The following is a 21,828-nucleotide window of genomic DNA, read 5'->3' as shown; positions in this document are numbered from 1 at the left end:
AAGTCTTTATTTTTATTAATGTAAATAAGGAGTACATCTGATGAGGATGATAAATTAATTTCCATTCAATTCTATTCAACAGTAAATATTTATTTTATGGTCACCATATGTAAGACACTATCAACCATGAAGATGACCTCAAGGAACTCACAGTGGAGGAGAAATGTATACATAGATGCTGTATTACAAGGCGGAAGACATGGAGCTCATTATAAAAGGAATCACTGGAGTGCTTTCAGCATAGAAGAGAAGCAGACTAAGTTACTGATTTACTCGGAACACAGTGTATGATAAAATTATTTTCAAAGGGTAGGCATCCATTTATTTAAATAGGTGGTTGCTTTCTTTTTTCTTTTTTTTTTTTTAGAGGGAGTCTCATGCTGTCACCCCACCTGGAGTGCTGTGGCGCAATCTCAGCTCACTGCAACCTCCACCTCCCAGGTTCAAGAGATTGGCCTGCCTCAACTTCCCAAGTAGCTGGGACTACAGGCACCTGCCACCACGCCCAGCTAATTTTTTTTTTTGTATTTTTAGTAGAGACAGGGTTTCACTGTGTTGGCCAGGCTGGTCTCAAACTCCTGACCTCGTGATCTGCCCACCTCGGCCTTCAAAAGTGCTGGGATTGCACATGTGAGCCACCGCACCCAGCCAATGTTTACTTTAAAAATGGCCTTTTCCCCTACTTACAAAGCTAATACTTGCTCAATGCAGAAACTTTGGAAACATAGCAAAATACAAAGGCATGGGGGACGGGGAGGAGACCAAATCACCTGCAAGTCCTCTACTTAAGATAACCACTGCTATCATTGTGGCTTATGTCCTTTTGGTATTTTTTCCAATGCTGATAAATGGAATGTTTAAATACTGACTCACTGTACCATTGTATAGCTTGTTGTTTTCACATAACAATATATTATAAACACTATTCAGTTGATAAGCTTTTAACATTACTCTTTTGAAAAGTTTCTCAGTAATTTTGCATTCAGAATAAACATAACAGTGAATAGTCAACAGTCAAGGCTATACATACCTCCCTGGGACTGAGAATCTGTAATATGAAAAGTAAAAGATGAAGACCGTACACGCTTTCTTGAAAAACCATTACGTTCTGCAAGAAAAGCAATGGGAAGGCTAAAATTACTTGCAATAACAAAGTATCTTCAACTCATGATAGGGTAGGATAAACAGAATTTTCTTTTGTCTACACAGATCATCATTTGATAACACATTAACCCTTAAATCACTATTTTAAATATTGGGGTTAATAGGTTGCTGATTGATTATAAACCTATAGGCATATCATGCTAGTATGAAACAATTAGAAATGACTGGTGTCAGCAATAATTTGTATATGCATTTTGAGGTCTACAGAGAATGTTTTTGATAGGTTGAGGGGCAGGGAGTGGAGCACAGTGAATTTTAGTCACTAACATCAGTGTTCTCAGGGACCTATATATCATATTTCAAAACAAAAGTGAATCTACTGGCATATTTAAAAACAGAAAAAACAGGCCGGGCACGGTGGCTCAAGCCTGTAATCCCAGCACTTTGGGAGGCCGAGACGGGCGGATCACGAGGTCAGGAGATCGAGACCATCCTGGCTAACACGGTGAAACCCCGTCTCTACTAAAAAATACAAAAAACTAGCCGGGCGAGGTGGCGGGTGCCTGTAGTCCCAGCTACTCAGGAAGCTGAGGCAGGAGAATGGCGTAAACCCGGCATTTGCAGTGAGCTGAGATCCGGCCACTGCACTCCAGCCCGGGCGACAGAGCGAGACTCTGTCTCAAAAAAAAAAAAAAAAAAGAAAAAACATTAACTTTCACACAGTCTGTGCCACATGCCAAAATACTTGTGTCTGCTAATTTTGTTTGTATGAAGACTGATTTTGGAATACAGGATGAAAATCATTACCTGGTTCTGCTACTTCATACAGGGTGTCTTCTGCAGGTCTCTGAAAGGAAACAAAACCACTGAGGAGAGCTGAGTATTTGCCTTTGTATTATGTTGGTGCAAAAGTTACTGCAGTTTTGGCAATTAAAAGTAATGGCAAAAATCGCAATTAGTTTTGCACCAACCTAGTACGTCAGATTTCCACCCTGCCACTTTACAGAATTCTCAGAAGCCAGGGCTAATTAGCCTGGCCAGGACAAAGCAGTTCACCTTCATTTGTTAGGCACATAGTCAAGAAAAACCGAAAGTCTAGTCCAGTAGTTTTATAGTTCAATGACTGCAGATTCACTTGTGAAAGTTCATTTAAAAATGTAGATTTTGAGGCACCTATTCTCAAGATTCTGAAGTGGTTGTTCTTGGGTGGGACCCAGGAATGTTTTTTAAACAAGGGCTTGGAGGTTGAGTGTTTCTTACATTTAGTGTTTTTGTGGGTAGTAGGTTAAATTACCTGCATGGATAAGAATGAATACCAAGAAATAAGGTAAAGTGAGAATCTAGTGGGGCTTTTTGTTTGTTTAGAGATGAGGTCTTGTTCTGTCACCCAGGCTTCAGTGCCAGCAGTGCAATCATAGCTCAGTGCAACCTCTAACTCCTAGGCTCAAGCTATCCTCTAGTCTCAGGCTCCCAAGTAGCTAGGACTTACTACAGGCACATGTCACCATGCCTGACTAATTTCTTTTTATTTTTTTTGTAGAGATGGGGTATTGCTTTATTGATCAGGCTGACCTCAAACCACAGGCTTCAAACAGTCCTCCCACTGTGACCTAGCAGTGTGCAGGGATAACAGGCGCAAGCCATCACGCCCAGCAACTAATCTTACTGTTGGTCTTTCAAAACGGATGATTTTAGTATGATGCCAAAAAAACAGGCAGAGTTCAAAAGGTCCCTTTAAAATCAAATATCGTAGTTTAGAATTTATTTTTTTACCTGGTTTTAGGCTAGGTCAGTGGTGAGGACTCATATGAGGAGCTATAGCCCTCCTAATCTCTTTCAGCTCCTCCCCTTTTCAAGTTACTCCAAATAAAGATATTACTATAATGAAACAGTATGTTATCCATAGCTCCAAGACAAGGTCTCTGGCTTCGCATTCCAGCCAAACTGATGTTTGTAAATCCTGACTATATCAATAATCTGGAGGCACTACTCTGCTGGTAAAGAACAGCATAAACCTAAGCAGCAGTGATATCTTTCAGGATAACTAGCTTCCTGAAATATAATTATCTTTGTCAAAGTAAAATTAAACAAAGAAATAGACAATCTTACCTTAAAAGTATGTTCTCCCTTTTCAAAAACAAATATTGGTTGAGCAATGACAGATTTTTCTGTGAAAAAAAAAAAAAGAAAACAGGCAATAAATCAAAGCATACTCTGACATTTCTTACACCATCTAAAAATATTTGAAGACTTTTTTTTGTTTTTTGTTTTTTCTGCATTTGGGTAAAAGCCAAGCTACTTTATGTGGATACTATAAATTGCCCATTTATAAATAATTTAACAGTTAATTACAGAAATAAATACTTGGGGGAAATGATAGCAGTATCTTTCCATAAATAGGTAATCCCATTAAAAGAACATGCTTTAAGTGTTTAAGGAAAGCAAAATATAATTATGTACCTTTAAAATCTCATCGGGGCATGATGATTAACACCATTACTTTAAGAATAAAAAGTTTCAATGAGTGAAAAATCTAATCTAGGAGTAGTACTTCCACTTAGGTTAGATGTGGAGGTATAAATGATATACATGCATTGCATTACAACCTTAAAATATCCAGAAATAATTCATATTTCCTTCACTAGAGTAGTCATACACCAAACTTTATTTTTGATATTTAGATAAAAAATTAGTCTTACACAGTGTTATAAAGTAGGTAAAGTTTGTCTTCAACCTTGCTAGCCTTATTAATATTTTGTATTTTCTTATTTTAGATAAGACAATAGAGAGAAATTCATTCTAGGGTATGCATAAGTGTTAACACCTTTAAATATGAATGCTTCCGAATTCTTAAGAAATATTGTGTGGCAGTTAAGAGCTTGGGCTCTGGAGTTAGTTTGGATAAGCATGTGTTCAAATATAAGTTCCATCACTAATTGACTAAATACTTTGGGAAACAATGTATCTTTACCTTAGTTTCTCATCTGAAAAAAAAGAAATCGAGATTATAGCAGTACTTACCTCATAGAGTTTATGTGAAGATTAAATGAGACTTTTAGATTTAAATTTTAACAAAACCAAACAAAAAAAGCCTTAAAGAAAGGATATCTGGCATGCATTCCACCAATCCCCATTCTAAAACTCGTAGCTATCATTGCTAAGTGATGACAACACATTCTGGATGAGACCAAGTAAGACCTCAGAACTTTTCTCATTATAGCAACCATTAGCAGTGTATTGTCTTGGCATGCACTGAGGTAATTTGCTATCCCTGAGCTGAACAAATAAAGCTCTAGCTGACAAATTTCAAGAAACTACTAGACATATACAGCGTTTAAATGCCAGAAAGGGATTCCCCATTTCATCACAATCTTTTAAGAGTGTCATAAAGTCTGCAAACACCCTTTGTGAATCTCCTAGAGCCATGTGAACTTCCCAGTCCAGGGAAGTAAAACTGTTTAGTGGGTGTTTGTTTGTTTGTTTGTTTGTTTGTTTTTTGGTGTGTGTGTGTGTGTGAGATGGAGTCTTGCTCTTGTTGCTCAGGCTGGAGTGTAATGGCTAATGTCACAATCTTGGCTCACTACAACTTCCACTTCCTAGATTGAAGCGATTCTCCTGCCTCAGCCTCCTGAGTAGCTGGGATTACAGGCATGTGTCACTACACCTAGCTAATTTTTTGTATTTTTAGTAGAGATGAGGTTTCACCATGTTGGCCACACTGGTCTCGACCTCCTGACCTCAGGTGATCCACCCACCTCAGCCTCCCAAAGTGCTGGGATTACAGGCGTGAGCCATCGCGCCCGGCCTTGTTTAGTTTTTTTATGCAAGCACTTACCATGCTGTCTTCACTTGGAGCCAAGTGATCCCTGCAGAAAATCTTCACTAATATTTTGGCATTGCCATTCATATGAAACTATAGCTCAATTCTTTGTTGTTTTTCAAAATGAGCTCCTTTTCCAGAAATTACATTAGATTTAAGCAGTGAGATTTGCAGAGATTTTGAAAAGAAATACTTTTTGTGAATGTGTAGTGGAGTATTTACGAATTAGAATAATAAATGGGGCTCTTCCAAACTGGGCTTAGGACAGTCATCCCTAAACAGCATGACTTGACCTGAGCCTACACAAATAATATATTGACTTTCCCTCTGTCAAAACATACAGCTAAAAACGTGCAAAAGTGATCTTCAATGGCAGCGTTAAAGAGGAAGTCACAAAACGTACTTGCAGCTTGGTGGGCATATGGCAAAGTAAAAAGGCCACCTTTATCCATTAATTCAACACATATTTATTGAGCATCTTTTTTATGCAAGCACTGTGCTGGAAGCTAGGGACACATGGTCTAACTGAAGGTGCATTAGTGGCAGCACAATCACCTTCCCTTCTTGACACTGCCCAGAACTTGGTTAGCAAAGAGATAACCTTCATACTTCTTCCCCCTAGGTTCTCTCCCCTTCTCCCAAACAATTCTCTTAGCTCCAAAGACTGAGTCAAAAGTAAGCATTTGTCAAGCCATTGGGTCTACAGCAGATTTGTTTACCCAACCCAGCAGGAGAATCTGAAAATAAAAACAGGGTCCTTAAAATTATATATTTAAAATGTAGCCTTTTTTCCTTTCTACTATAGTCATTAATCCTTTTATTCAACAAATATGTATTGAGAAATGACTATGTACAAGACATTTTGCATGGTATTGTGGATGTTAAGTTTAGCCTAAAGCTACCACCTTATAAATTCTGCCTAAAGATTTCTTTGTTCGTAGTGAACTGGATGTGTAAACAGACTGGAACTTACTCCTCTACCAATCGCTGAGTTTCGGCCAATCACAGGAGGCCAACTCTTCAAATAAAGCAAAGCAAAAACCAGCTGTAACCAATCCAGCTGTTTCTGTACCTCACTTCCATTTTCTGCAGGTCACTTTCCTTTTTCTGTTTCCTTTTTCTGACCACATGGCAGCACTGGAGTCTCTCTCAACCCATTATGGTTTGGGGGCTGCCTGATTCACAAATTGTTCTTTGCTCAATTAAACTCTAATAAATTTAATTTGTCTAAACTTTTTCCTTTAACATGCATAAAGCAGTAAAGAAAACAGATGTAGTCCCTGCCTTTTATAGAGCTTACACTGAGGAGGAGAAACAGAACTAAGTAATTAATTACACAATTATTGAAGTTCAACCGGGGTAAGCATTATAAAAGGGAAGTACCAGGCTCTCAACAAGTAACCAACAAGAGAATCTTAGTTTTTGGGGTCAGGGTAAGGTTTCCAGGAGAGGTGATATTTAGGCAGACTTGTAGGATGAGTAGAAGTTAGCCAGGCAAACACTGAAGAAGGACATTCCAAGCAGAGGGAAAAGCAAGAGGAAAGTCTCGGAGGAAGGCTGGAGCTTGCCACATTTCAATAATGAAAGGAACCAGTGTAGCTGATACCCTAAGAAAACAGTGGGCAAGGGTTACAAAACAGGACTGGAGATGAGGCTGGAGCTTTGCAAGGCTTTGTAGGTTCTGCCAGGGAGTTCTGTTTTTATTCCAAGAAAAATGGGATGTCAAAGAGGGACTTTAAGCGGGGGAGTGATTTGCTGTGATAGGAATTTTTTCTTTTAAAGATCACCCCTCCCGCGGTGATGAAAGGGTATTGGGGGGAAGGGACTAAGGGAGAGGAAATGAGGAATCTAACTAAGAGGCTAGTCTAAGTTCTAGAAAAGAGCTGATGAGGCTGCTCTTTTCTTTCTTTAAAATCGTGCATCCATGACTTTTTTTTTTTAAGAGAAATCGAATAATTAGAAGTTTAAAATACAGTCTTCTGTGGCAATGAAAGAAAATGAGGGGATTAGAAAGACTTTAAAACGTAAAGGTTAATTTTGCTATTTTGCTTGTTTTGAGATTCATGTAGCATTTAATGAATCTCAATATTCAATGTTGTTTTTTTCTGAAATACTTCATTAAGAGAAGACATTCATTCACCTCACAAATATTGTATTGAGTACCTGTTATAAGAAAGAACACGAAGTACTATCTATTAATTCAATCTCAGTTCACTTGTAATTCTGCTCCACAAGGAGGGTACATTGTGGGCCAAGTGCTTTTATCCATCATCTGGTCTAAATTAATTATTTTAATCATTCTGTGGATTAAATATGGTTTCTGCCACTTACAGATGAGGAAACTAAGGCTTGGTTTAGTGCCTCGCTAAATGCATACCATTAGTAAGTGGCAACACCTTTAATTAAATCTAGGCCTCCTGCCTCCAAAACCATTGATTTAACTTCAATGCATCGTACTGATATATTATCCTATATGGCTCTACTGGCACAAATTAGTCCCAAATGTATGATATGTGACATAATCCAGCACTATGCTAAGGAAAAATCAGTATGAAACAACAGGACTTTCAGCTTTGTCAAAGTTGATTGACCATATACGTGAACTTCAACTCCCTGCTTAAATCAGAAATCACAAAATAATAAGGCTTTTTTTGTGTCGGGGAGGAAGAGGAAGCCACCACAAATACAAGGAAAAATGAAGAGAAATAATAGCAACAAAATTTTGGAAGCTGGGAGGCAGAAGGATAAGTGGTAACTGACTTTGCAGCCTAATGGAGCCTAAACATAAAAATAAAGAAATAGTGTGATATGTGGAGATATGGAGGTTAATGCTGAAAGAAACAGTGGTGAGAATTGGATACGGTTGTCTCTGGGGATCAAGAAAAGGGAGAGCAAAGGAGGGGACAAGGATGAGTCTCCTGTTTTTCCAGAAAAACCTCATAAAACCATTTGATTCCTTAAATCACATGAATATGTGTAACTTTGAAAATATAAAAACTAAATTAAAAAATAATCCCTTTTCTACCATAGTGTCAGACTCCCAGAAGTAGAGGACAAGCCCCATGCTGCTTGCCAAAAATAGACTTCTTATTGAAGTATACTGCCCAGCAAGCATACAGTACCTTGCTTCTTGAACTTAACTGTTCTTCACATTAAAATATGTGGAAATAAAGATGTAAGATGGAGTCACTGAGTTCAGAAAGCAATCAAAACTTCCACAGAATAACTGAAGATCTGCTTTTTATGATGCCATCTAAACCTTTGAAAGACATTTGCTTTAGTCCTTGGCCTTCACCTTTACTCAAAACACTCATCTGAGTCTGTAGACAGGAATTCACTAGGAAGAAAATCCAGTACAGTGGTCACTGTTATCTGTGGCTTCAGCTACACATGGTCAACTGCAGTTCAGACATTTTGAGAGAACATTCACATAACATTACAGTATATTGTTAAAATTGTCCTAGACTATCATTCTTAATCTCTTGCTGTGCTTAATTTGAAAATTAAATTGTATCATAGGTATGTATAGGGGAAAAAAGGATTCAACTGAATACTATGCATATATTTAATAGCTTTGTCCTCCAGGATTTTAAAGTATTATACTATCACAGTCAATGTTTACAATAAACTTTATTTTTCTATTTTGATATGTACTATATACCCCCCCCAATTTTGGGTGGGTTATAAGGTGTCCCTACCTTTTATTTCCATATCTTTAAATGACACCTGGTCTCTGACAAATAAACCTATTTCAACTGGGAAAGTAACTGGAGGATTTTGTTGCTGGATCTTCTCAGAGGTGGGGATTTGAAAGGATCTACTGAGTCAAAAGAAAATGTCAAGATAGAGTAAGCTGCTGAGACTGGAGTACCTTTGGTTCCATTGTACTCCAGTGGGCATGGGGGACAGGCAGTTTCTAGAGGTCCCCAAGTTTCTGCTACACAGCTTCCCCGACCTAGATTTCAGTACACCTCTTCTTTCCAGTTGGTAGTGTAGTAGAGGTGGAAACCTATGGGGGAAATTCAGCCCCTGATATTTCATGTAGTTTGTTTTCTATTTCCCTAAGTGTTGGCTGGTCTGAGAAATAAAGGGAAAGAGTACAAAAGAGAGAAATTTTAAAGCTGGGTGTCTGAGGGAGACATCACATATCGGCAGGTTCTGTGATGCTCCCTGAGCTGTAAAACCAGTAAGTTTTTATTAGCAATTGTCAAAAGGGAGGGAATGTATGAATAGGGTGTGGGTCACAGAGATCACATGCTTCAAGGGTGATGAAAGATCACAAAGCAGGAGGTCAGGGCGAGATCACAAGGTCAGGGCGAAACTAGAATCACTAATAAACTTCCATGTCCAGCTGTGCATGCATTGTCATTGATAAACAAGGTTCAAGAGCAGAGAACCAGTCTGACTAGAATTTGCCAGGTTGGAATGTCCTAATCCTAGCAAGCCTGGGGGCACTGAAGGAGACAAAGGTGTGTTTCAGCCCTATTTACATCTGCATAAGGCAGACACCCCCAGAGCAGCCATTCAGAGGCCTCTTCTGGGAATGCATTCTTTTCCCCAGGTGATATTTATCTTACCCGTTTTTGGTAATAAGAGAAATATGGCTCTGTTCTGCCCAGCCCACAGACTGTCAAACTTTAAAGTTATCTCCCTTGTTCCCCGAAAATCGCTGTTATCCTGTTCTTAAGGTGCCCAGATTTCATATTGTTCAAATGCACATGCTCTACAACAATTTGTGCAGTTAACACAATCATCACAGGGTCCTGAGGCGACATTCATCCTCAGCTTACAAAGATGACAGGATTAAGAGATTAAAGTAAAGACAGACATAGGAAATCACAAGAGTGTGGATTGATGAAGTGATAAGTGTCCATGAAATCTTCACAATTTATGTTCTTCTGCCATGGCTTCAGCCAGTCCCTCCGTTCGGGGTCCCTGACTTCCTGCAATAGAAACCAAATTCTCCATGCTGGATAGAACCAGGCTACTCTAGCCAGGGCTAAAAAAGGTTGTGTAAACAATCTTGGCAGGAAAGAAAGTGGCAACAAACCCCTGCAGAGGGGCAGGCACTGCCAAATAGGTCAGCTCTAATTGCTACCAGGACTGGAATTATCCGCTTGAACTGTAGCCCTGGCAGTCCCTGCATTTTCTTCTCCCTTTCTTCCTGGACCTTTCCACATGTCTCTTCCACATCCTCTTCTCTAGTTTCTGCTCCTTGTGCACTGTCTCACCCCAGTCTCCAGTACTTTCCTTATGTCCCTGTCTTCTCATCATTCTTCACCGTGTCTGGTTCTCTGGCTTGTCAAAGCATGGATTTTAGAGCTTGGAAGTTAGATTGTTCTAGAGCTGTTTTTTTAAATAAAGGACTTGAGCCTCAACTTTTTCATATCTCTCTCTCTCTCTCTCTCTCTCTCTCTGTGTGTATATATGTGTGTGTGTGTGTGTGTGTGTGTGTATGAGCTATTATGAGGATTTAAGCAGTATATGCATGCGAGAACACCTACAACAACTTCTCTAAGCTTTTGAAACAAAGCAGAATATCTATCTGTATGTCTATTCATCCATCCTCCATGTATGCATACATCTCTCCATATATTCAGATGTAGACATCTATCTATCCACTCATATATAAACATGTAGCAATATGTCAGGATACAGGCTGCATAGGAGACACTGAATAAAAATTAGATTCACTTCCCTCCTTCTCTGCTGTCTTATGTGATATGGACTCACTATATTAGTCTGTTCTCATGCTGTAGATAAAGACACACCCAAGACTGGATAATTTGTAAAGAAATGGACTCACAGTTCCACGTGGCTGGGGAGACCTCACAATCATGGTGGAAGGTGAGAAGCACATCTTACATGCAGGCAGACAAAAGAGAATTGAGAGCCAAGCGAATGGGGTTTCCCTTTATAAAACCACCAGATCTCATGAGACTTATTCACTACCACAAGAACAACTCACGAAGGAAACTGTCCCCATGATTCAATAATTTCCCACTGGGAACAACACGTGGGATTTATAGGAGCTACAATTCAAGAGGAGATTTGGGTGGGGACACAGCCAAACCATATACTCTCTGTTAGCTGTGGGGGAAATGCCTCATTCTTCCCCAAAAGTCTTTCTTTTTCTTTTCACTCGTTACCTTATGCTTACCCCTAGCTTGCTTCTCATTTCTCTCCTATCTTTTTTATTCTTTTTATTTTTTGATATCAGGAAGTTTCCAAATTCAGATGTGGCCCATAAATAGTTTTAGAGATCCTTGCTCCTCCAAGTGTGGTCCAGGTGAACCAGCAGCATTGACAGGGAGCTCATTAGAAATGCAGAATCTCAGTCTCCACCCTACCCTACTAAGTCAGAAGCTACATTTTATAAGATCCCCAGGTGATTTGTAGACACGCTAATATTGATAAGCAGTCCTCTAGAGTACATTCAGATTTCTGTCAACTGAGATCAAATTTAGGAAAATGGCAGTAAAGATTCCTGGACTACTCTAGTAGTCACTAGTTAGAGTAGTAGAGTAGTGACTACTAACTAGTAATGACTAAACCTGTGGGATCTTTGAGTATGCTCACAATGTGAAAATAATTACTATCCAAACCATATACTATAATTACTACAATTCAGTGTAAGGTGAAGTCAAGGGCTACCCTAAGTACTTGCAAAGAAGTCTCTGTGGTAAAGGATATTGAAATATAAATATTGATATTGATATTAAAATTAGCCATTTGGATATTCTGCTTGAAGCAATTAATGATTTCTTCTCACATGCAAAAGTTCGCTTTCTGTTTTACTGATATGCCTAAGATCTAACTTCTTTACATGGACAAATTTTTTTGGAAAATGTCACTGGTTGAGATTATTGAATATTGATTAAAATGTTCATTGCTGCAAAGCAAAAATTTAAGCTGGAAGCATAAACTACATCAAAAACATTTGCCATAGCTCTAAAATTCCTCAAGAAGAATTTGAAACATCTGAAGTTTCAAATGTAAAAACTGACATTATCTGTAGAAAAAAAATAGGCAAATCATAGCAGGTGATCTCAATCTCTATATGGAACCCAAGGAAGAGGAGATACAGAAAGTCTGAATCACAATCTTGATTTTTTAAAAAAGAACAAACAAAATATTAAACCTATATTGAAGTCTTTTAAGATAGTTTACAGAAGGTACAAATTGTAGCCCCAAAAGAAGAAGGAACCTGTGCCAATTCACAAAGGGACCACAAGCATGAGACATTCTGTACTTGTTTCTACTTATTTCTAGCCATATGTGGGGGAAATCTGTAAAAAAAAAATTTTTTAATGAAATAAGCAATAAACTATCTACTAAAAGATTAAAAAGTCTGTCTTTACAGAAGGAGGTGGTAGGGCCACAGCCTGACATTATTAACTGTAATGGGACACTCTGGTTCTTTTCATGAGAACCAATTTCAGGGTAAAATAACCAGGCCTCTGGGGAAAAGAGAGGCAATTTATACAGAAAGTTTCCAGGCTGATTCACAAAGCACTAACTCAACTGGAGACACAAGATGAATGGATCCTGCTGAAATGATTGCAGCCCTGATCATACCTGTTGAAGTTGTAACCAATTTTGTGTTCAGATCTTTATACCAGTGTATATGAAGTAAAAGAGTAGGAACCCTTACCCCTTTTGATCTAACTGCAATTTTAACTGTACTTGTTCTTAACTGCTTTAAAGTTTTTATCAGAAATGAAGTTATAAACTGCCAACTCTAGGAAATCTAGCATTTCTTAGTTTATATTCATTTATGACAAACATACACTAGAGAAAAAAGAATCAACATGTAAAGAAAATAAGGAAAGTTATTCCTCTTTTCTCATCAATACCAAGCTGGTAAAGAAAGCAGTTATTTTCAGAATGGGAATCATTTCACAAGAAGAAATTGGAGAAGATGAGAAAACTCTCTGACAATATGACCGATTACAACCATTATTACCCAGAGCTTTGTCTAATCCATCTCATTTTCTGAACACATCTGATTCTCATGCTGATAATCTTCAAGGAAACCATTCATTTTAAGTTCCAAAGACTCTCAACTGTCTCCTCTACTGATTTGTACATTGGTCTAGATCTAGACACCGAACAATTCTGAAAAACCAAGACATAGAGATAAGAAAATATCTAATGTGAACAAGAGGCAAGAAGACTCATAGGTTGTATCAAACACAGACCTGCTACCCTTCTGAAAGTAGAACCAAACCCTTGAAAACTCTTGTGTTGAATGTACTTCTCACCCCAAATGTAACTCCAAACTGTGCTGCTTCATTTATAATCCAGCCACATGTGGTAGTGGGCCATAGCCAGTGACTTAATTTCATTTGCATTTAAGAAACTGGGGATCTGCAACAGCAATAATTCAATTGAAAAAAAATTCTCGTTTTTTAAAGTTGTTTACTTCATTAACGTCTTTATGAAGAAGTTCACAGGGTCCTAAAAACAGAATTTTCGTTAAATCGTTTCATATAGAACATCAGGCAAATCACCCTATCAATCAAATACAGTGATGACTGAAGAAACTGAATTTATATGTATATTTTGAAAATGTTTTGTAATTGATCCCCAAAGATATGATCATCACGTGCAGTGAGCTATTTATTTGGGGGTGATCAGGGACTAGAATGGTTTTATAAGGACTTTGTTTTTTAATAGATCTTTTTCAGTGGCTGTCACAGCATGCTCCATTATATTTTACTATTGTTTTAGTGTCAGAATATTAATCTTTGAATTATTATTTTTTCTCTCTTCTTAAAGATAATAGCTACTATATGAAATGCATATACCTGTCATGACTAGTCTTTACTCTTTTGCCTTTTGAAATGTTTAACTGAATATGACTTTAAGAAGTACTATGACAAGTTAGATCTGGCTGATCACCAAGGATGCTTCTTTTATGCACTGGTGTAATATAAAAATTTACATTTGTGCCATACTTTATAAGACATATTTAAATATATTAATATTTGGTAAATAAAAGAATGACAACTAGGAACTAGAGGTATGGTTTTAAAAACCTAAGCTTTGGAGAAAAACAGACTGGATTAAAATTTTGTCTCTTCTAGTTACTATGTGAGCTGGAGCATGTCATTTGACCCCAAGAGCCCAGGTTTTCTCACCTGTGAAATGGGTATCATTAGACCTACCCTTACAGAGTTGTAACGATTCAGCAAGGTCATGTATGTAAAACATTCAGCACAGTGCCTGCCTTGTAAGAAATGCTCAGTAAGCTGTGCTGTTATTACATGATATGATCCTCAAGAAGTTAGTTATTGAACCATTTTGCTCATGAGAGAACTAAGGCTCTAAAATTACAGGACCTGTCTCAGGTCACACAGAAAATTCTTAGATATCTGAGACTATAACACATGGGAGCTGACTCCAAATCTTCTTCGCTAAGTTAAATCGTTTCATATAGAACATCAGGCAAATCACCCTATCAATCAAATGATGACTGAAGAAACTGAATTTATATGTATATTTTGAAAATGTTTTGTAATTGATCCCCAAAGATATGAAATGGCTTCCATTGTGAGTTAAGTGACTATTTTACAGCTTCTTTTCTGAAAGGTGACATGCCTGGGCTACGATGGCTCTTTCCTGCCTTCCATGGTTCTATATAGACCTGGTTGGGACATGATCCTATATTGTGTGAGTCTTCCTGCACTTCAATTTTGCCGTCTATAAAACGCTGCAAGATGCTTCTGTTATTCTTGCCATTATTTGTGCATATTCTGACTCTAAAGAGATTTGATCAAGAATGTCTGCAGGCAAATGGCATAGTGATCCTAGCAATGTAAAATCTCCATATAAGTATTTCTTTTCGGCCACTGGCAGCAATAACTCAGAAGAATGTGTTACTTTTGACAGGGCACACCCATTTCTGCATAATTTGAAGGTGTTACTTTGTCTATAAATAAGACTATTGTGTCCTTTTGTGACAAAGTTACTTGTAATCTTTACTTGATTATGCTTATTAGCAGCAAATGTGGGACTTCTGGATTGATAATGACAGAAAGAACTGTTTGCTCTTTCTCTACACTACTCCATTATTTAGGCCCAAGGGCTCAGAAAGTTGCAAAATGTGTCCTAGGATGTGCTTGGTCAACCTGATACCATTTGGAAATACATATTTAATTTGACAGCGTTTGTAAATCACATATTTTTCACTCAGAATAACTCGCAGTGTGAAAATGCTTCCATATGTTAAAAATGGGTCTCTCTGCTTTGCTGAGGGAATGGGGAACAAAGTCTAGGTTTCAAGGGATGTTGAAAATGTACATTGAGCAGGCACACGCGCAAGTCTAAAATGGTATCTTCTTAAAGTTAATTTTAAATAATAATTAGTAGATTTTTCATTACTGCTAACATTAAAGAGGTACTTTTGACACAAAATATCGTATCAGTAAGAACTAAATCACTCTTCAAAAAGACTGCTAATAAGTTAATACAGCTGAAATATAGCTTCATATATTGAGTCCAGATAAATTTAAACTCTTCCCCTTTGGTGAAGAAACATACTATTTTTAAATTTCTTCATGGATTCCAAGGACACAAGCCGGATGGAGAAGCTTGATTCCAGCTTCTTCCAATTCTAAAACTCTTTTCTTTAAACTTATTCTTCTTTGTCTTGAGCCTTTGAGCACATAGAAGAAAAAGCTCCTTGTTTCTCCATTTCCACAGGAATAAGTGGATGTTATTCCATGTGAACAAGGCTTTGGCAGTCTAGTCAGGAAGAAGGAGCTGAGCTGCCATCCAAAGCCCGACCAACCCAGGAGGGGACTGGTCCCCATTCTCCTCTAGGGAACCCCCAGGAGACCCGTCATTCCTCTTCTCCTTGCGTTTGAGGGCTGAACTGCCCTCCTGGCCCTCAGGCATAGAAAGGTAGCAGGAATAACATGATGCCTGTGGCAGATGGTTCTGCAGGGATATATATTATTGCACCATATCAGAACTAGTTTGGAGGAAGTAAAGGCCAGGTAGTAATTTGTACACTGACCAGAAACGTTTTATTCACCAGGCTAATAAAAATTAGCAGAGAAAAGTTGTTACTTTTAAAATTTATATGATTTGAAAAATTCCCAGAAAAACTGAAAACAATCCTTTTAATTTATGTATTCCTGAGGCTACCTGGCTAGCTCAGTTGGCTCACTACAACCTGCCTCCTGAGTTCAAGTAATTCTCGTGCCTCAGCCTCCTGAGTAGCTGGGATTACAGGCATGTGCCACCAGGCCTGGCTAATTTTTGTATTTTTAGTAGAGATGGGATTTTACCATGTTGTCCAGGCTGGTCTTGAACTCTTGACCTCAGGTGATCCGCCCGCCTCAGCTTTCCAAAGTGCTGGGATTACAGGCATGAGCCACCACGCCCAGCACATTAATTTAACCTTACTCAGTTTTTAAAATGAAAAACGTTAAAAACACACACACAAAACTTTAATCTGTATTTGAAAATGAAGTTTTTATAACAAAACTTTGTCTTGTTAAATAAACAGAACCTCATAATCTGCGGTTCTGGTATGTGTCTTGCCTATACTCTGTATATAAAAATACACACACACACACACGCACACATATCTTTATCTGCGACTTTATGTCTCTGCAGACAAGTAAAGTTTAATACAGTCAATCATAGACCAAAATAATCCATTTTCAGCATTCACAGACTTTCTTCTCACTTTACTCTTATTCTTTCGATAGCAATATCCTTCCTTTTATTAGAACAATTCCTTAAACAGGTCATTATAAAAGTCTGAAATATGGTTTTTACATCTAGATGGAGCCCCACTCCAGAGAAATGACCATGTTATTGAGCTGTAGTTGCTGCAAGTCTGAGAGTTTCTCTGAATCTGATGAGGGAAAGGAATTTGAATCTCATTAGCATTAAGTTCTTTCAGGACCTGAAGCCTGTCCTGCCATGATACAGGTCATGCTTAAAAATCTCTTCTTTATCTCTCCTGTTTGAGTATATAGGTTGGGTTCCCTCTCCTCACTTCCTTTATTTTTTGAGATGGAGTTTCACTGTTGTTGCCCAGGCTGGGGTGCAATGGCACGATCTCGGCTCACCACAACCTCTACCTCCGGATTCAAGTGATTCTCCTGCCTCAGCCTCCCAAGTAGGTCACTTCCCATTTTAACCCCTGTTTTCCTTCCGAATCAACTCACAGTCATATATTTTATGTTCTTTTGATGTGGCTTTAGTTAGTATCAAATACCTTCACACCAGCATCCCTTGCTAAAAGTCTAGACCTTATTCCTATGACCTTTTGTTTATTGCCATCCACAGGGTGTGAGGTATGTGATCATTGGGTAGAAAGAATGCAGCTTTTTAATGAATACAGGTATTTACTGCATTTTAAATCCTGTCTTTTGAATATTTTGCTAGATTTGCCAACAGACTTCATTAAAAAGCAACTCCAGTGTGAAACTTACCTTCCCTAAATGTTGATTAAAATTTTAAGTCAAGTTAATGATTTAATGTAATAGTTGAGCCACCACTTGAAATAAAGTCCCAGTTTAAATAAAAAGTGAATTATAATAATGACTATTATTTAGCCCCTTTTTAATTTGAGGTTTTGCCTACTGCCTCTTTATTTTGTCAAAAACCCAAACTGCTCTCCAAGGCTGTGTCAGTCCGGTTCCAAAAATGGTACATTGCTATCTTTCACACTTCATGCAGTGTGGGACATAGGGGCTATGCAGCTATTTACAGTTAAGCAAAAACTGCTAGCCTAATCAGTAAGCCACTTGCTCTGAGCTGCTATGGGTGCACTGGTACATCAGCATTTTTACAACTGTTTCTTTTTCAGTCAAATATACCCTTTTGGGAGACAGTTGGATGTAGTTGGTAATTCATATATAAATTAACCAGTGATATAATAGCAACCTATTCTAAACAACTGAGTTCAAGGGCCAGCCATCATCCAAGCCCTTCTCAGGTACTTAGCTGAACATCTATTTTATACCAGCTTAAGAGGCAGTGAGCGTGAGTGAAAGCAGTTTCTGGAGTCCGGATCTTGGATTAGGAGCTTGGCTGAAGACCCCAGCTGTGAGACTTCCTGGGACTTTCACAAAGAAGTCAGCTAATACATCAAAAGTACTGAAAAACAGTTTCTGGCATGTAGCAAGCACTTCATAAATGTGATTTGTTTGTAAGTGACATGTTAGCACTGTGGGATGGTCTAGGGTATGAATCCATTTTTCTGCTCTCAAATAACTTGTACAACACAGCCGAGGCAGCATTACCACAGAAGAATAATTCTTGGCAAATCTGAGTATCCCAGTTTTGAAAGTGATTTTGTAGGTCCCCTAATGGAACTTATCATCTAAAGTGTTTAGAGCATCCTCAGTAGATGGCCTTCCATAACAAAGAGTATCAATAAGGGTTCAAATATTTGCTCTTGCCAGATCTTACTTCATGTGTGGAGCACACTAGTGTACAGGCTATATGTGTGCTAGGATCTTGGCCCTTCATCCCACAGGGTCAGCCTCCTGAATTTACCTCAAAGTGCTGTATCATTTTTAACATATGCCTTATTGTGTAAAAGTGTAGAGAAGCGCTGCTTCTTGTTTTCACAGTTGTAATTGACTTTAGAAGACTCCAGCAAAGATAGCATTATTTGTATGTGAATGTTAGATTAAATTATACCACCTGAAGTGATATCTATTGACCTAGTGGGGAATTTGTACCTCAGGTGTGGTTGCTAGCACCAGGAAACCCACATCCATAGGCTTCTCATTACAAGGTTGTCATCTTTCCATCTCAATCAATATCCGAGCCTTTGAGATTTAGCATCATCAACATCAGAAATGAATTTTCATTGGTGAAATTAATGGCATTCAAGACCTTGGATTACCTGAAATATTTTAAGGACGCTTGCTAGCCTTACACAACCTGGACAGAAGAATCTGGCAAGACCTGTAGCCTGTACTTTTAAGAACGGAGCCCAAAGCTTTATATTGAAAGGTCCCAGTGTCCATTAATGAGCAGGATCATTCTTGGTTACTGGCTGACTGCACAGAATACTGCCTGGAGAATGTCGTTTTGTCTGAGCAAACCTTTTAGGCGGGATATAATCAGATTACCTAAGGAACAAAAAGTTTGGGACATCATATGCAGTCTTTTATGCTTGTTTGCTAATTAATGTTTGTTTAGTAAATATCTGTCAATTTGAAAGAATTTAGCCTAAGATTTTCTTTATTTTAACATGGTATTGAGGTTGGGAGGAATAGCTTACTTTTACTGTGTCCCGCTCCCCAAAAGAACCTGAAAGATGTAAATGATCAAATTAACTCAAGTTGAGTTTTAATATTTCCCATTTCTCTCACAGTCAAAACCAAAGAGCTTACCAGGGCAGACATGACTATCTAACTGCTCTTTCCTCTTGTGTCTCCCTTATCTCTCAATCACTTCCTAACACTCACTGCTTAAGCTAACTTGATTATACTGGCCTCCTTTTGTCCCTCCAACACAGTCGTCCTTAAAGTGTGATCGCTGCAACTGCAGCAATGATGGCATTTCTCTGAGAACTTGTTAGAAATGAAAATTCTTAACTCCTTCCCTCCAATCCCCTCAGAACTTCTGAATCAGAAAATCAGAGTGGGACCCAGCAATTACGTTTTAATAAGCTCTCCAGGTGATTCTGCAGGTGATGCTAAAGTTTGAGACTCACTAACCTAGATAACTGTGGTATTATTTTTGCTGTAACTGAAATGAGTCAATAACCATGACAGAACAAATGTAGGCCAAGTGTAATTTCTAAAACTCAGAGTCTTTGTACTTACTCTTTATTCTACCTGGACTGTTCTTCCACCAGATGTGGCACGACCGACTCCCTCACCTCTTACAGGTCTTTACTCAAATTCACCTTCTTAATGAGGTCTTGCCTGAGCACCCTGCTTAAATCAGACCTCCATTATGACACTCTATTCTGCCTGCTTAATTTTTTTCCATAATTCCTATCTTCATTATTATCATTTACACTGTTGATCCCCAACCTTTTTGGCCCAAGGGACTGGAAGACAATTTTTCCAAAGATGGTGGGAAGGTGGGTGGGGCTGTTTTGGGGATGAAACTGCCCCGCCTCAGATCATCAGACATTAGATTCTCACAAAGAGCACACAACCTAGATCGCTCACATGCACAGTTCACAATAGGGTTCGTGCTCCAGTGAAACTGTAATGTGTATTGATCTGACAGGAGGTGGAGCTCAGGTGGTACTGCTCGCTCACGCCCTGCTTACCTCCTGCTGTGTGACCCGGTTTCTAACAGGCCATGGACCCCTGTTTGCACTATATATTTTGCTCATTTATCTTCTTTATTGTTTGCCTTTCTGCCTCTCAGAAAATAAGCTCCTTGTGGGCAGGATTTTTTGTTTGCTTTGTTCACTAGAGTCTAGAACAGTGCCTGATAAATGGCAGCCACTAAGTATTTGTTAAATAAAATAAATGAAGTGCTATATAACTGCAAACAAGATGAAGTAGAGATGGGGTGAAAAAATATTCATGAAGTAGTCCATTTTAGGTGTTTATTAAAGGATAACTGATGAGTCAGTCGTGGCTTTAAAACAATAACAACACTGAATTCTAAAGAAAATTAAGATAAATCATTGGTTCTAAAGGATGTTCAATAATGGAAAGACAGATGCTTGACAAAAAGAGTTAGTGTCTCGCCCTAGGTATTAGATAGTTCTTTTTAATATATCTCAATTTATCCTTTGCTAATTTCATTGATTAGCTAATTTTTGCTATGTTATTAATAGAGAATTTCTAAGCTTTAGGAATAAAAGCAACAATAAAATACCACTATTATTAAACCTGACTAAGGTTATACTAACATTTTCTCTCGAACGTGTGATATTTCCTGAGCTGTGGGTACTCTGCCAGTAAGACACAGTTATGTTCTTTGGCAAATTATTCAAATTCATTGAGATATTTCAGTCTCTTCACTATTCTATGGATTTACTAGTAGAGGCCTAGAGGAAAATTTGGAGTCTGAGGCCTCCTAGGCAGTCTCACATTTTGGAAAATGAGGCCTAAATTACATAGAATAAAATGCACAGATGAATTTTTGACAAATGTATGTGCTCAGGTAACCAAAACCCTATCAAGATATAAAACATTTTTATTGCCCTAGTGTGTTCTTTGTGTCCTGTTCCAGTTCTCCTCTCTGGGCAACAACTGTTCTGCTGTCTATCACCATGGCCTAGTTTTGCCTGTAGAAGTAAGTACTCTTTTGTGTCTGCCTTATTTTCACTAACTATAACATTTCTGAGATTCACCTACATGGTTACATGTATCAGTAATTCATTTCTTTTTACTACTGAGTAGTATTCCAGTGTGTCAATATACCACAATTTGCTTACCAATTTACTTGCTTATAAACAGTTTTGGGTTATTCACATTCTGGAGCTCATATGAATAAAATCTACTACAAACATCCTTGTGCAAGGCTTTCGTGGTTATATTTTTATTTTTCTTGAAACTGTTATAGAACACCTAAATATGGAACTGTTGGATCACAGGGTACTTGTGGGTTTAATTATATAAGAAACTGCCAAATCGTTTTCCAAAGTGGTTTTTATCACTTCCCAGCAATGAGTGAGTTCTGGTTGTTTCACATCCTCTCCAAGCATCATGTTATCAGCATTTAAAATTTTAGCCATTCTAGTGGATGTGAAGTGATAGTTCATGGTGGTTTTATTTTGGATTTCCCTGATAACTGACAGCATTGAATATCTTTTGATGTGTTTTTGGCCATTTATATACTTTCTTTTTGAAGTGTTTGCCAGATCATTTGCCCATTTTTTAACCAAATTGTTTATCATGAGTTGTAAGAGTTTTTAACATATTCTGATTGAAAGTTCTTTTTCAAATATATAT

At 38.1% G+C, this 21,828-nt stretch overlaps 1 protein-coding gene and 1 long non-coding RNA gene across 12 annotated transcripts in view; one reads left to right on the top strand and one right to left on the bottom strand.

The window, feature by feature from the left end:
- LOC103215140 (uncharacterized) overlaps positions 1-21,828 on the top strand; it is a 170,259-nt gene that overhangs the window by 26,560 nt on the left and 121,871 nt on the right. For 9 of the 10 annotated variants that reach the window (XR_012092800.1, XR_012092794.1, XR_012092793.1 and 6 more), the window contains exon 4: positions 83-21,169. This is a non-coding gene — a long non-coding RNA (uncharacterized lncRNA). The remainder of the gene's footprint in view (positions 1-82; positions 21,170-21,828) is intronic. The other variant, XR_012092792.1, reaches the window with a different exon arrangement.
- The window catches only part of RANBP3L (RAN binding protein 3 like), a 52,605-nt gene that overhangs the window by 21,767 nt on the left and 9,010 nt on the right, over positions 1-21,828 (bottom strand). For both annotated transcript variants that reach the window (XM_007961380.3, XM_007961383.3), the window contains exons 2-4: positions 3,214-3,272; positions 1,912-1,951; positions 1,031-1,108 (exon numbers count right to left, since the gene is read on the bottom strand). In XM_007961380.3, the coding sequence (XP_007959571.1) occupies positions 1,031-1,108; positions 1,912-1,951; positions 3,214-3,272 (177 nt within the window). The remainder of the gene's footprint in view (positions 1-1,030; positions 1,109-1,911; positions 1,952-3,213; positions 3,273-21,828) is intronic.

This window comes from Chlorocebus sabaeus, chromosome 4 (assembly GCF_047675955.1).
Source record: "Chlorocebus sabaeus isolate Y175 chromosome 4, mChlSab1.0.hap1, whole genome shotgun sequence".
Taxonomy (NCBI): domain Eukaryota; kingdom Metazoa; phylum Chordata; class Mammalia; order Primates; family Cercopithecidae; genus Chlorocebus; species Chlorocebus sabaeus.
This window is presented reverse-complemented; position numbering and strand designations above follow the sequence as displayed.